This window comes from Microcebus murinus, chromosome 20 (assembly GCF_040939455.1).
Source record: "Microcebus murinus isolate Inina chromosome 20, M.murinus_Inina_mat1.0, whole genome shotgun sequence".
In the NCBI taxonomy this organism is placed as follows: domain Eukaryota; kingdom Metazoa; phylum Chordata; class Mammalia; order Primates; family Cheirogaleidae; genus Microcebus; species Microcebus murinus.
Window position 1 is genome coordinate 25,049,238 of NC_134123.1, and position 15,185 is coordinate 25,064,422.

Consider the following 15,185-nt stretch of genomic DNA (forward strand, 5'->3'; position numbering starts at 1 on the left):
CGCGGTGGCTCACGCCTGTAATCCTAGCACTCTGGGAGGCCGAGGCAGCCGGATTGCTCGAGGTCAGGAGTTGGAAACCAGCCTGAGCAAGAGCGAGACCCCGTCTCTACTATAAATAGAAAGAAATTAATTGGCCAACTAATATACATAGAAAAAACTAGCCGGGCATGGTGGCGCATGCCTGTAGTCCCAGCTACTTGGGAGGCTGAGGCAGGAGGATCCCTTGAGCCCAGGAGTTGGAGGTTGCTGTGAGCGAGGCTGACGCCACGGCACTCACTCTAGCCTGGGCAACAAAGCAAGACTCTGTCTCAGAAAAAGGGGGGAAAAAGAAAACTCCTTCCCCATTAGGCAGTCACTCCCCATTTCCGCTGCCCCAAGCCCTGATCAGCTTTCTATCTCTATAGCTTTGTCTATTCCAAACATTTTATATAAATGGAATCATACAATAGGTGGCCTTTTAGAACTGGCTTCTTACACATAGCATGGTATTTTTAAGGTTCGTCCACACTGTAGCATGTGTCAGTTCTTCCTTTCCTTGGCTAATATTCCACTGTGTGGATGTACCACATTTTGTTTATCCATTCGTTAGCTGGTGGACATTCGGGTTGTTTTTGCCTTTTGGCTATTGCGAACAGCACTGTTGTGGGCATTCGTGTATGAGTATTTGCTGTTTCTTCCCCACATTCTTGCTTCATGGCACTCTCCCCACTGCCGTATTTTCCAAACCAGAAATCAATGCACCTGGTAAATGTGTATGCTTAGGGAAAAGTCTCTTAAGGGAAACAGCTTGCTTCATACCACCTCTGCTTTGTGTCTGTCCAAGCCTTTTACTTCTACCACCTAGGCATTTGGTTAATCTTGTTGGGGGATTAATCCCATTTTGCCTTTGAGTAATTAACTGTGGTATGCATGTCTTGTCTCCACAGTGAGGGTGGTCAGGTCAGGGTCCCTCTTGGGCTTCTGTGTCCCCCCACAGAGCCTGGCACAGTTTGGGGCATCCAAGCAGTCTAGTTCCTAGGCCCAGGTCTACTTTGTGCTACCTGTCCACTGGTGACTAACCCCCTCACACTGTCCCCTGTCCCCCTTGCAGATGATGTGCTGACTAAAGACTCGGGTGAGTGTGTGATCTGCCTGGAGGAGCTGCTTCAGGGGGACACGATAGCCAGGCTGCCCTGCCTGTGCATCTATCACAAAAGGTATAGGGGCTGGCCCATCACTAGCCATCTTGTCCCCTTTGGCTGTGGGACCAACTCTCCTCCCACCTCGGGATCTGAGTAGGGTTGAGGCAGAAGCCTGCGGACGGGCGTCCACGTGTGCTGACAGGAAGGCATGAGCACCCCAGGTGCAGGGCGGAGTTGAGTTGCCAGAGCTATGCTCTGGTTTAGGGGCTTGGGTGGTGGGAGCCTCGACGGTTGAAGGTGCTGAGGATCCCCTTGGAAAGCTCATTCTCCCTCTGTCTCCATGAGCCTTTCCTTCCTTCCTCCTGGGCCCCTCTGTTCCCAGGGTGAGAGTGTCCATCTGTGCCACAGGGGCCATACCATGCTCTGCTCCAGACTCACCCCACTCCCCAGAGGGCTGGGAGACAGGAAAAGCCACTGCCTTCGAAGCCAGGGCTCTGAGAGCTGCTACAAGTAGCAGGACCCAGATCTGTCCTCAGGCTCCAGCGTGAGCCTCCATCCTGTTTCCAACTGGAAAGACACCCCTTGCCCAAGGCAGGCAGACGCTCGTGCTGCCTGTGGCCACCACCTGCTCTCCAGCTCCCTGAGCACAGGGCTTCTTCCTAACACACTGGCCTTTCCGAGCCTGACTCTCAGGGCCACTGGTGCACAGGGCAATAGCCACGCCCGGCACGAGATGTGGCTGGTGCAGAGGAGGCCCTTGGTTGGCCTGGGAGAGATTCTTGGTCTGGGTCCCAGCACAGATCTTTGCCGTGTCCAGCAAGGCACTAACCAGACCCAGAAAAGGAAATCTTTGCCCCTGGGGGAGAATTATGCAAATTATCTATCTGGTTCCTGTCTTTGAAAATGCCCAGATGTTGGTTTACAAATTGGGAAGCTGTCTTGGGGCAATCTCTGTTCCCTCTTTAATGCAGACAGTCCTTTTCTGTAAACACTAGAGACCAGGGCCTCGCTGTCAGCTTCCTCCCTGGCCTGCTTTCTCAGCACCCCTCCCCACCTTCTCCAGGAAGGACTAGATGCTGCTATGATCTGGTAGAGCATGGGCTCTCCTGAGGTCACTCACTGGGAGGGAGCCCCATGGCTGATCTTTTGACCCAGGAGGGGTCTCTCTCAGGACCCCAGGGCCTAGAGCCATCACCGTCTTGCTGTGCCATTGTTCCTGCTTCTGCCCAACAAGCCTTGGCGATAGCTGACTGGTGGCCCTGCACAGTCCACCTGCTCTCACCTTCTCACTGGTGGCTGTTGCCGCCTCCTGGGCACCGTGAACATATGGCCTTGGTTCCACTTACCCAGCAGCCCACGGGACCATGCATTGTCCCCTTCCTGCGACGCCAGGTCCACCGAGCCTTCACCCTCCACTGCTGCTTCCAGCTGAGCCAAGATCAGTCTTGGTGTTCTCCTCTTCAAAAAGTAGGGGTCTGGGGACATGATTGTTTTTCCCCGGGGTCCTTTCAGGAGAGATTTAGGAAGCCCACACTCAGGAATGTGACGTTTGAAAGAGCCCCTTTTGGAGTCTGGCCGGCTGGTAACACGGTCTCCCCTTGCTGCCTCCTCCTCCCTAGCTGCATAGACTCATGGTTTGAAGTGAACAGATCTTGTCCGGAACACCCTGCGGACTGACCCTGCTGGGCTTGCTTGCCGACTCCTCTCAAAGGTGAGCCCGTGGTTGGGGGTGCTCTGGGTGCAAGGTTCGGGGTCGAGTTACTCTGGAGGCCTGCAGGTGGGAGAGCAGGGTTGCCTTTACACACCCCACCGAGAGGAAAGCAGGAGCAGAGGGAAAGATTTTCCCTCAATTAGTAGTTTTCTAGAAATGAAAGTGATTCTCCTTCGGAAGGATGTGAGATAGAAACTAACACATGCAAGATTGTGAAGAACTTGCTCAGAAGAGTTAGAATTAGTTGAGGGAGAGACTGTGTATTCCAAATGCTAGAGTGAATCTCCCTGAAGAAAGTTCAGGAAGATCCCCTGGGAATGTGTGTGGGCAGGAGAAGGAGCTGGAGCGCTGGGTTTGTGCCCGGCTCCGCCTCGTCCTCACTCACCCTGGAGTCTCCGCTTGGGAATAATCTCACTCCCTGTCGCCATATGGACAGTGCTCTCACTAAACAGACAGCCCGGGGGACGGTGCATTGTCCACTGCAGAGTGGTTGTCAGCTATCATTTTACTGTTGGTTCTTCCTGCCCCGCTTCCAGATGAATCTGAGGCCTCCAGGCCAGGCTCGGCCCCTCTGCCCCTCTGCGCAGGGTGCTGACTCCACCGTGGGGCCCTGCTCCCAGGAGAGCACCCCGTTGGCCCACGTGGAAACGGTTTGGCCATCCCATCTCCTCCTCCCCGGGGTACCTGGCTTTGCTGCTGTCCATCCTCTCCTGGCCCCCGGCCTACCTTTCCCTTCCAGCTCTGGGCTGGCATTTGCTCTATTATGGCAAACAAGTAGACAAAACCCCTAGAAAACCAAAAGCCTGACTCCACCACATCTTACATCCAAAGGTCTTGGGTCCTCTTTTCTTCCCCACCTCCTTCTTTCTCTCTTTCTTTCTCTCTTCTGTTTTCTTTTCTTTTGTTAGGTTTATTTTATTTATTCCAAGTAAACTCCCAGAACAGCTGATGATGTCAGACAAATCAGGGACATTTGCTCTTTTTACCTTCACCTCAAAAACCGATGACATGGGGAGAAGAAACAGCCAGGGTGACAGTGAGGCCGGGGAGTGGCGCCGGCCCAGGAGCGTGAGCCCAAACCCCCCGCTGGCATTTGGCTCCGGGGTGCTGCCCAGACCGAACCCCGACGCCCTGCTAGCCTGCCTTTGGCAGATGCACGCTGCCTTGGGACGCAGCAGCCAACCTGGCCCGGTGGAGCACGACTGACTTGTCACAATCCACACAGGGACAGACAGCCCCTGTTCCCGAGAGGAGGCTCATCGGACACTGGGGCAGAGCTGAGCTGGGGACACCAGTGGGAACAGGGCACCCCTTCTGCACTGACTTCAGAAAATGGTTCTCCCTTCCTCCCCGAGGACACCAAATTGGATGAGAGCGAGTTTGAGAGAAGAACGAATCAACTGCTATCCTTCCCCTCACCCCTCAGCCCAGGAGGGAAAGGGCATTTTCTTTTTCACCTTTGAAAGGCATTGTGGGTCTGTCTTTAAAGTGTTTACAAAAAAAAAAATTATATAAAAAAAAAAAAAGTCTAGTGTCGACTGGTGTTTTCCCTCGTGATGTTTACAGATTGCTGTTTGCTGCCCAGCTATAACCTACTCAGTGACAGGAACGGACACACCAGTCCTCGCCGCCCATGCCCCGGTGCTGGCGAGCTCACACGGTCTCTTCCTTTGCCCAGTGTCCTGACCAGCCCTCTCCACCACCAACCTCTCTACCTTGGTTTTTTTTTTTTTCTGTTTTCCTGGCTTGGTTTTGCACTTTTCTCCCCTTGGGATCCTGATATCTTGACTTCTTTGCCAAAAGAACAACCCCTCAAGGACTCTCTTCCCACCTCCAGTCCCATTTCTTTACCTTTCCCTCTTTCTGGTTCTGGTCAGTTCAGAGGATTTTACAATCACAAGTGTCCTGCAAAAATGCCTGAACGTTATTCTTAGGCCCTTGTGGATTTTTTTTTTTTTTTTTTGCCAGAAAACTTAAACAAAAAAGACTAAGAAATATGTACAGCTACCCCTGTTTTCAGGCATTCTGTTTGAGAACATTTTAGCCATTGATGTTCACACGTGGCATCAGCCCATGCAAGATAGGTTTCTGTATTTATATATTAAAATACAAAAAAAAAACCTTATAAAATGTTTAAAAAATGTTCAAAGCTTGGGAGAAAAGCTTTCTTCATTAGTCAAGGTGTTTTGATATGGTATTAAAATAATGTCTAATAAAAGGTGCGCTGTGTGATTTTATTTTAATGAAGTATTGTTATACAATCAAGAAATGGGGGCAAGGGCCTGCCCCGCACTCCCTCACCTACCTCCTTAGCATTCCTTCAGGCTACTACTTTGGGCTACAGGTGCATAGAGTGGTTTTCAGAAGGTCGTTCCTGGGTGGAAGGAAGGTGCAGGTCAGGCATGCATCCTGCAAGCCTCCTGACCCTCTGAAACATGGAACCAATCTGCCATCGTCTGTGGAGTGGGTGTGTTGAAACTCTTCTGGAAAGAGCTGCAGGGGCAGAGATGTTGAAGCCACTGGAGGCTGCAAGGATGTGGGTTCTTCCAGGTACCAGCCCAGCCCCCTTCCTCTCAGCCTCTGCTCCCCCGATACCCGCCTGCCTGTTGCTCAGCTTGCAGCTCAGTGCTGACTCACGGGCATGCTTCATTGAGGCCCAGGAAGAGGCCCTGGTTTGGGGCTGAGCCAGCTCAGAGCTCTTGAACCAGAACCAGCCGCTGAAGCTCACAGAAGTTGGCAAAGAGCAGGCTGGGCGGGAGCTCGGGGCAGGGAGCAGCAGTGCACGCCTGGCCTCCTTCCCTGTGCCAGACAGGCTCCCAGAGCCTCCTGCAGAGTCACCAAGGAACGCTCTGGAGGGAGACACCTCCACACCTTCTCTGCTTTGACCCTTCTCAGGCTTCAGCCCCACCAGACCCAGGATTCTGGATCAACCCTCCACTCTGCAGTCACCTTCCCGAAGATGCTTCCGGAAGCACCTACTCTGCGTAAGGGCGTTCGTTGCAGGCAGTGGGGAAGCGTGAGCCATGGCAGGCGGGCACACTCCGCCTGTGTAGAGAAACACTAAAGAAGAGTTAGTTGTGAGCCTGGGTCTTAGCGTGGGACCTGCCTGGGGCGGAGCCCCCAAGCCGTCGTGAGAATTGGCAGCAAGAACGTGGGCTCCAGACTGTGCGCTTGGGCTCTTCTGCTTCTTGGCAGAATGATCTTGGAGAAACAGCTTCATTCATCTGAACTTCAGATTTCTCATGTGTGAAATGGGGACAAAATCCCATAGCTCAGAGGTCATTGTGAGGGTCGGGGGATCTGCCCAGCAGGCCCTGGCACGTGCACAGCAGGCCTCCTCATAGTTTTGTCACCGCAAAGGGCACTGTTCTATTCACAGCACCTCCTGCTCCTGCCTGGCAACTGTGTCTCCCTGTTCTATATTTAATTCCACCAGCAAAGCTGGCGAGGCAGGGCCCAGCCCGGAGGAGATCTCCTTGCCTGACCCCTGGACCTGGAAACAGAGGCTTTGTGGGCCCACCCTGGCGACTTTAGCCCGCTGCTTTGGCAGTGCCAGGGCTAAGCAGAGCGGCTGCAGGCTGTGGGAGCTGTTCCAGTCCATCCCCAGGGACTCCGCTGCCTGCCCTGTCCCCTGAATTGGGACCCAGCTTGCCAGCTCCCATTGTGAGGGTGGGGCTGGGTGTGTCTGGACTTCCCAGGTGGAGCTGGTGTTTGTCATTCTCCATCCAGACAGCTCTCCAGAATCCCGTGTTGCCCCTGCGATGATGAGGAGGAGCCAGGCCTGGGTTACACCAACTCTGCTAAAGGCCCAGCACGCTTCTGTGGGGTTCCAGGAGCCCTCACTGAGACCACTCATCTAATAGCCATGTCATTGTATTGAGGTTTATAGCAGAATGTCCTTATCCTTAGGAGATGCTGAATTATGTAGGTGAATGACTTCAAGAAATGTGTCATTTAATTCAAAGTGGTTCCCCCCGCAAAAATACACAAAGCAAATAAGGCAAAAATGTTCATTGTTGAATCTGCAGTGGCTGGTCTTTCAGTGAACGGTGTACTTGTTCTTTCAACTTTTCTGTATATTTGGAATTTTTCTTAATAAAAATTTGTCGGGAAATAGTCCTTTGCTAAGCGCCTACTAGTTGCCAGGCACTGGAAGGGTGCACCAGAGAAGAGCCCTGCCCAGCAGGGAAGAGGCGGGCCCTGGGGACCCTCCCTCACCTGGGAGGGCTTGGGGGTCGGCAGGTGTGTCTGCAAGGGGAGGGGCTCGGGAGCAGGGTCTCCGTGGCAAGCACACGCATGCTGGGGTGGTTTGGAGAGGGCCCTTGCCACCAAATCACACTTGGCACAGTCTCTGCTCCCAGCCATGGCTACATGGGACAAACGTCAGAGGAGGAGGTCCAAGAACTGAGGCCTGAGGAGTCAGCGCAGGTGCCTCTGCCCAGGGCCTGGCTGCTCAGCCTGAACAGCTGATAACAGCTGATTTGGGGGGAGAGGATTTGGGAGAGGCTCAGGGGTGGGTGTGGGATCAGTAGGAGGGGGCTGCTGTCTCCTGCATCCCTCCCACGCAGCCCCAGTCCTAAGGGGGCCAAAGGCCTAAGGGTTGGGGAGATGGGACAGCACTACCCACCCCTTGGACCTGTGAGGGAGAGGGTGGAGGATTTAGACCAGCTCTTGGCAGCCTGACCCTGGGAAGTGGGTGGCCCAGAGCTGAAAGCTGCTGGCCCAGACAGGTAGGTAAGTCCTGAGCCACAGCTGCCCAGAGCAGATGCTGTCCTGTCTGAGCTTCATGATGTCGGGCGCCCTCTCCTGGGCTTAGGGGGAACACCTAGCAAGGCCTCCAGACAGTGGCTGTTGCCGGGGATTCCAAGACAGGTCCCAGGGTGGACAGACCTTGACTTTGACTGCAAAAATGTTGGTAGCAGGCCAGCTTGGTGGCTCACGCTTTAGGAGGCAGAGGTGAGCCCAGGAGTTCAAGACCAACCTGGGCAACACAAGGAGACCCCATCTCTACAAAAAACTTAAAAATTAATTGGGCATGGTGGCACGTGCCTGTAGTCCCAGCTACTCAGGAGGGAGACTGAAGTGGATCACTTGAGCCTCGGTGACAGAGCAAGACCCTATCTTGAAAAAATCAAAAATAAGAAAAAAAAAACTCGATAGCATAATGCATCCCACCACAGACAGGTGTGGTACAAAGAGAGCAGTTTCACGTCCATTTCTAATGACTGGCAGCAGCTACTTGAAGAACATGTTGGGAGTGTCGTAGGGCCCCATTCAGGCCCAGTGGGGGAGTCTATCATAAGTGACATCTGCCAGACACCTGCCGGACAGGTCCCCAGGCCTAAGGTTCTCCCAAGCAGAGGAGTTGAGACAAGGGACTTGGGTTCCTTTCCAAAGCCTGGGCACCACCGTGTCCCAGGCTACAACAAGTCAAAGGACAGGCCCAAAATAAGGCAAAACTTGCTCAAGGACAGAGAGACTGGAGCGGGAGTGGAGGGACATGGTGCCTCCTGATCTCCAGACAGCTGCGAGTGGGGTTCAGATTTGTTTGGGGGCCCCAAGGAGAAGAGCTATCAACATGGAGTGGCAAGTCCCTTCCCATACCAGGGAAGGAGCACTCCTGTCACAGGGTGTGGGGGGAAGGGTCTTGGGCCCCCAGCAATGGGGAGGCATCAAAGGAGGAGTGTCCTCTGAGTCCTGGGGTGGACCCGCCATCTCCCCCAACCACGACAGGATGTGTAAGAGCAGAGAGGAAGCAGCTTTACAGGAACCACCCTGGGTCATTTACTGGATAAAAGGCCCCCAAGAGTAGCAAAGGGGCCAGGGAGGAGCCGGGCACCCAGACTTCTCTTCCAGCCCTCTGTCCTCGAGCCGCAGATACAGAGGGCTAGCTGGCAGATGAAGACAGCATCTTGCAGGGTCAGTGGCATGAAGGAAGGTTCCAGAACAGGGCCTCCGTAGTCTGAGGCTTGTGAGCTGAGTAGCCAGAGCCTCTCACAGCACCTTGCCTGGGTTCATGAGGCCTCGGGGGTCCAGCGTGGCCTTGAGCTGCCGCATGGTCTCTATGCCCACGGCGCCCACCTCCTCCTGCAGCAACTGCCGCTTGCCCAGCCCAATGCCGTGCTCCCCGGTGCACGTCCCGTGGAGTGCCAGTGCCCGCCTGGGGGGCAGAGGGAAGAGCACCTCAGCGGGCTCCCCCTCCCACTGCCCTCTGCTGCCCCCCCACGCTGCAGCACTGCTCCTACCTGCCCAGCTGTTCTGCGAAGACTTTGACCCTGTGGAGTTCCTCGGCGTCGTCCGGGTTGGCCACCAGGAGGCAGTGGAAGTTACCATCACCCACGTGCCCAACAATGGCTCCTGGGGGCCCAGAGGACAGAGCGGTTGCCTGCAGCCCGGCCTCCCCCTGGTCTGGGTTCTGGGCAGCCCCGGTGCCTCCCCCATATCACTGCAACAAGGAGCAGGAGGCAGAACCTGTGAGTCCCGAGGCCTTCAGATCCTCCTTGGTCTGCACCACGATCTCTGGCAGCCGGGAGATGGGCACGCACACGTCGGTGGAGTAGCCCTGGGTCAGAGGGCAGGCCCGTGAGTCCTCCCCCACAGCCCCTGCCTGCCCGGAGGTGCGGTGTCGTGTGGCACAGGCTGAGAAGGGGGGGGGCCTTCACACCTCAGCTTCTGCACAGCTGCCTGGAGCCCTGACTCCCCCTCTAGGTTGGACTCACACGCTCCTCTCCATCACCTCCTCCAGCAAGCCCTCCCTCTGATTACAACTCCTGAGCGCACTGCACTGTCGCTGTGGCCTGGCTGTCAGGAAGGGCTCTGAGGGTTTGGCAGACAACTGAGACTTCTCTATGGACAGTGTCTGAGAAGCGGCTGGAGGGGGGGGCTGCAGTGTCTAGGACCTGCTCAGCCAGGCCCTGCCCCCTGGTGGGCCACCACCTGCCGCTCTGTACCATGGGGTGGTAGGGAAGGAAAGGCCTTGCGGACTGAGCTGCGGGTCCCACCTCCAGCCCTGCCCCAGCTCACCTTGCTGCCCGGCCGCAGGGCCAGCACCGCGTACCAGGCGTTGTGCCGCGCTGCCCAGAGCTGGCTACGCGCCTCAGGCTCCTTGGCCCAGGAGAAGTGGGAGGCTCCATTGTTCTGGGCTATCTCCTCTGCGGTGGGGGGAGGAGGGTTGGCACCGGGTCCCACCCTGGAACAGCCAGCCCTCTCACAATCTCCCCCCCAGCATACCTGCCTGCTGCACCTGCTCCACCAGCGCCTGCCCAGAGCCATGGAACTCGAGGAAGAGTGTGGGCGCCACAGGGCAGTTCAGCTTGCTGTGCCTGTTGCAGGCGTCCATCATGACGTCATCCAAGAACTCTGGGACCAGGGAGAGGACAGCCCAGGTGAGGCCTGACCTTCCAAGGGTACCTCTTCCAGGGAGCCCATCCTGACTGCCCCAGTCCCCACTCACCAATGCGGGCCACTGGCACTGCAGCCTGGAGGATGTGTACGGTGCTGTCCACAGCAGCCTGGACACTGGGGAATGCACAGGTGGCAGCCACTGTGTCCTCAGGGAGAGGGTGCAGGCGTAGGGTGGTAGCTGTGATGAGGCCCAGCGTCCCCTCAGAGCCCACGAAGAGCCCTGTGAGGTTGTAGCCCGCTGCGCTCTTCCTGGACCCAGGGGACATACAAGGTCAGTGAGTGCTCAGACCACATGATGAAGGACCTCTGGCCAGAAACCTGGGGCGGGAACCCAGGGCACTGTCCTCATGGGCCAGGTGGCCATCATGACAGTGCTTCCTGCTCCACAACCCGCATCTTCCTCGCACAGACATTAAACCCCAGTGCCATCAACTCTGGCCCATGTGACAGGTCAAAGGGCTAGCGTGCCTGGGCAGGAGGCCAGCTGGAGGAGGAGGTGTCTTCACAGCCAGCCTCCTCTCTGCTGGGGAGCCCCCCATCAGTGCTCAGGGCTCCCAGCAGTGGCGGGGGCTGGGGTGCTGGGGGCTGGGGCAGCGCTCACCGGAAATGCCGACCTCGGCCCGCAGTGTGAAGCAGCCGCCCGTCGGGCAGCACCACCTCCAGGTTGAGCACATTGTCCTTCATGGTACCATAGCGCACCGCGTTGGTGCCTGAGGCCCCAGTGGCCGCCATGCCACAGAGAGAGGCGTCTGCACCAGGGTCTGGAGGGCAGAGTGCAGGAGAGGGCAGGCTGGGGGTGTGGGGACCCTTTCCCTCCAGCTAGGGGAACAGGGGGTCCCCTAAACCCCAGAAACAGCCCTGCCACCAGGGAGCCCTCAGGGCCCAGGAAAGGCCCACGAGTCCCAGGCCTACCGACAGGAAACCAGAGGCCACTGTCCCGAAGGTAGGTGTTGAGAGTTTTTCGGGTCACGCCGGGCTCCACCACCACAGAGAAGTCTTCTGCATTCAGCTCCAGGATTCGGTCCATATGGGTCAAGTTAATGCAGACACCTCCCTGGTGGGAGAGGAGCCCAGAAGGCCACCAACCTCGGTCTCCAACCAGGACCCAACTCCTAGACCCCAACCCAAGCTGACCTCCCAGCAGTCAGACCAGAGCCCTGCATGGCAGGTAGCTCGAGGGCTGGACCAGACCGACAGCCATGTGTGGTGAAGGAGGCAGTGACGAGTGTGCCAAATGTGGTGAGACGAGACCCAGGGGGGACACCCACTATACCTGCATGGCACAGACGCCACCTTCAACCCCAGTGCCGGTGCCAAATGGGATGATGGGCACACCTTGGCTGTAGCACATAGCTGCCACCTGGCTGACCTGGTCCACATTCTGCGGCCACACCACAGCATCTGGAGGTTGGCACCTAGAACCAGACCCCAGGTGATTTAGAAGCATGTGACACCCACCTGTTTCCCTTTTAAAGAACCTGGAGGTATTGGAGGCCTGAGGCTACATGGCGAACAGGGGGCAGAGAACACCCCCTGGAGAGAGAATGCCAGAGCACCCCAAAACAGGTGGGTAGGAAGAGACAACCCAGGACCCTCCCTCTCCCAGCTGGGGTTTGTGGCAGGGTAGGGAACCTGCGAGCCCCCCACACCTGTGCAGCGACTCATCCTGCCCGTGCTGTGCTCGGACTGCAGCCGCAGTAGACACGTGGGGGGGCCCCACCACCGCCTTCAGGGCCTCCACAAAGCCCTTGCTGAGTTCCTCCTGCAGGAGAGAAACGACTGCCAGGGTCACCTGAAAGATACTTAGGGCCACCGCCCTGTCCCTCTGGCAGGTGGGGCTGCAGTGGCCTTCCCCACCCCCACTGACACCCTTCCTATGGGCCAGCTCAGCTGGTGTGCCCACCTTAAGCAAACCCACTATACAGGAATGCCCCTTTCCAAACAGAACCATTGGAGTCAACATTTCCCTTCAGAAAAACCACCACCAGAATAAAATCCAGATTCACTCTTCAAAAAGGATGTCAGCAGGGTTCCTTCAGGAACCAGTCCTGCCTTGGGGAATTGAAAATGTCACTGGCCTCCTCCTTCCTCCAAGGCCAGCCAAGCACTGTCCAGGCACCAGGGACCTCTGGGCTTGATCAGGGAATGACAGAGAGGAAGAGCTTCCATTAAGCCCCTCACTCTACCTTTGCTGGGGGCTCCTAGAGCTCTTGGAGTCCTTCTGGAGATTTCTTCCCACTTCCCGGATGGGCAACTGAGGCCAACAAGTCAAGGACGGAGCCTGGTGAGCACCAGATCCGTGCCTCCCAGGCAGTCTTTCAAACACGAGTGTATAGTCTGAGCCCCGCGGCCGGCCCTGGGACCCACAAACCTTCCACCTGACCCCACCCCCCAGCCCCACTCGTGGTAGCCAGGAGGCCTCGGCCCATCTCCCTCCACATCCACACTTGACACAGGGCGAGCCCAGCGATCTTTGCCCAAGATCAGGTCGCACGGTGCTGGGGCATCACAGAGCAGGGGGGAACCCGGGATCAGGCCGCCCTTCCCCCTCCCTCACTGGTCCCCCTACCTGCGTCCCCCGGGAGCAGTAGCCCCTCCAGGGGAACAGCCCCCAGGTCGCAGCCCGGAGCAAGCGGGCCATGGCTGGGCAGCCACCAGGGTGTGGGCACTGGGGCAGGTGGGCAGGAAGCCACTAGGCCAGTGCTGCCCACCCATTGGCTGCGCCGGGGGTGGGGCCTACTTAAGGTGGTGCAGGCTTAAGGTGGCCCAGGCTTAAGGTAGCCCCTGCAGACCTTGAAGGTCAGGGAGGCTGTGGGCACCAGGGGCAATACTTCTAAAGGAGAGGCGAGGCTCACCCGACGCCTGGGGAAACTGAGGGACAGCGGCCACTCCATTGCTTAAACCTCTGCAGTGGCTTCTTGTGGCCTTTCAGACAAACTTCTTGTGGAGGACTTAAGGTCCTGCAGGCTCCTGCTGACCTCTCCACCAACCACTCCCTTCAGCCTCCTCTTTGACCTCCAAGCTCCAGCTTCCCTTCCGGTCCCTGTGCACTCTGAGCCCCACTGGGCTCTGGGCCTTGGCACAGACTGTGCCTCCACCTGGCCCATCTCCAGACTCTCCGCCTGGCTAGTTCTTCCTCGCCCCACAAGTCTCAGCACCAGTGTCACAGGTAGAGTGGGCTGCCATGAGGGCCAGGAGGAGGGAACCCAGGGAGGCCTTTCAGAATTGGGACAGGGGAGGGCAGTGGAGCAAGCCAGGAAAGCTTCCCGGAAGAGGAGACCTGAGGATGCTCAGCAGGTAGGTGAAGGAAAAGACTTCACATGTCTTTTTCATCTCCATCCTCCCAGGGGCAGAGCCCAGGACCATGCTGGAGTGATCTGGCTGTTGTTGAAGCTAATTTCTAACTCCGTTTTTCTCCCATGGCGAATGTTAACAGGCATGTTGCTAACATCACTGAGACAAAACTATCCCTAGCTTTGATTCTCTTCCCAATTGAGTCAGAAATACAAACTCCTACCTAATTCTAGTTGGGTTCTTCACCCCATCCACATTTGAATGAGTTCTTTTCTTCTGTTACTTGAAAGATTGGGTTTTGTTAGCCTGGCGAGCAGGGTAACAAACAACTCTCAAGTGAGAATGGGGGTCTTGATCAGCCACCATGCCAGGCCAAAATTTGAGTTTCTTTTTTAATAGTTGGTTAATTCAAATCAAGATCCAGTGAAAGTGCAAACAATACATCTGTTTAACATATCTCATAAGTCTGTTAAAATCAACAAGTGTTCCCTCCTCCCCTTTTCTCATGCTAATTATTTGCCAAAGAAACTGGGTTAAAAAAAAAAAAGAAACTGGGTCATTTGTTTGGTGGAAATTTTCACATAATTTATTTGATGGTTGCACTCATCACGATATTGTTTAATATAGTTCTCTAATCTCTATATTTCTTGTAAACTTTTAAATTTAGGTATGATGCCGTCCAGTACAACTTTCTGCACTGACGGATGTTTTCTCTATGTGCACAGACCACGTGGTAGACACAAAACACGTATGTATAGCCACTGAGCACTTGAAACATGGCTAGTATAATTGAATTTTCTATTTCATTTCATTTCATTTTCAGTAGCTGCCATATGGGACAGCACAAATTCAGAGGCTTCATCTACTTCCTTCCCCCTGTAGGTTTCAGAGGCAGCATGGCCTTGTTGACACCTTGATTTTAGACTTCTAGCCTTCAGAAGCGTGAAAGAATAAAGTTATGTTGTTTTAAGCCACCTATGTGGTACTTTGTTACAACAGCCCTAGGAAATGAATGCAGTACCCTGGATACGATGTGATGAAAATGGCACTTTACCTCTAGGGTCTTGCTCCCCAAACCCCACAACCCCAGTCTAATGATGAGAAAAACATCAGATAAATTTTAGAAGAAGGGATCCTACAAAATGCCTGTCCAGTCCTCCTCAAAACTGTCAAAGTCATCAAAAACAAGGACAGTGTGAGAAAGTGTCACAGCCAAGACGAACTTAAGGCGGCACAAGAATTAAATGCATTGTGGGACCTGGAGGGATTCCTGAAACAGGAAATGGACATTAAGTAAAAACCAAGGAAATATAGGCTGGGCCTGGTGGCTCACACCTGTAATCCTAGCACTCTGGGAGGCTGAGGCAGGAGGACTGCCTGAGCTCAGGAGTTCGAGACCAGCCTGTGCAAGAGCAAGACCCCGCCTCTACAAAACAGAAAAATTAGCCAGGTGTGGTGGCACACACTTGTAGTCCCAGATACTCAGGAGGCTGAGGCAGGAGGATGGCTTGAGTCCAAGAGTTTGAGGTTACAGTGAACTATGATGATACCACTGCACTCAAGCCTGGGTGACACAGAGTGACCCCATCTCAAAAAAAGAGAAAATCCCCAAAGGCAATGGGAGCCATTGAAGGTTTTTGAGCATGGGGAGATCA

At 55.4% G+C, this 15,185-nt stretch overlaps 2 protein-coding genes across 4 annotated transcripts in view; one reads left to right on the plus strand and one right to left on the minus strand.

The window, feature by feature from the left end:
* The window catches only part of ZNRF1 (zinc and ring finger 1), a 104,480-nt gene extending 99,430 nt beyond the window's left edge, over nt 1-5,050 (plus strand). Inside the window, exons 3-5 of one of the 3 annotated variants that reach the window (XM_012772498.2) lie at nt 1,091-1,196; nt 2,741-2,832; nt 4,399-5,050. In XM_012772498.2, the coding sequence (XP_012627952.2) occupies nt 1,091-1,196; nt 2,741-2,798 (164 nt within the window). In that variant the 3' untranslated portion in view covers nt 2,799-2,832; nt 4,399-5,050. Of the gene's footprint in view, nt 1-1,090; nt 1,197-2,740; nt 2,833-3,740; nt 4,366-4,398 lie in introns of those variants that run through there. The other 2 variants (XM_012772497.2, XM_012772496.3) reach the window with 2 other exon arrangements.
* A 3,542-nt stretch (nt 5,051-8,592) lies between these two features.
* Nucleotides 8,593-12,943, minus strand: LDHD (lactate dehydrogenase D). Its single transcript, XM_012772499.3, has 11 exons — nt 12,806-12,943; nt 11,886-11,998; nt 11,510-11,651; nt 11,149-11,290; nt 10,838-10,997; nt 10,286-10,485; nt 10,063-10,191; nt 9,856-9,983; nt 9,304-9,394; nt 9,078-9,189; nt 8,593-8,992 (listed from the first exon to the last, which is right to left on the minus strand). Exons 1-11 carry the CDS (start codon nt 12,875-12,877, stop codon nt 8,827-8,829), a joined length of 1,455 nt encoding a protein of 484 aa, XP_012627953.2. The 5' UTR covers nt 12,878-12,943; the 3' UTR covers nt 8,593-8,826.
* Nucleotides 12,944-15,185: the final 2,242 nt, after the last annotated feature.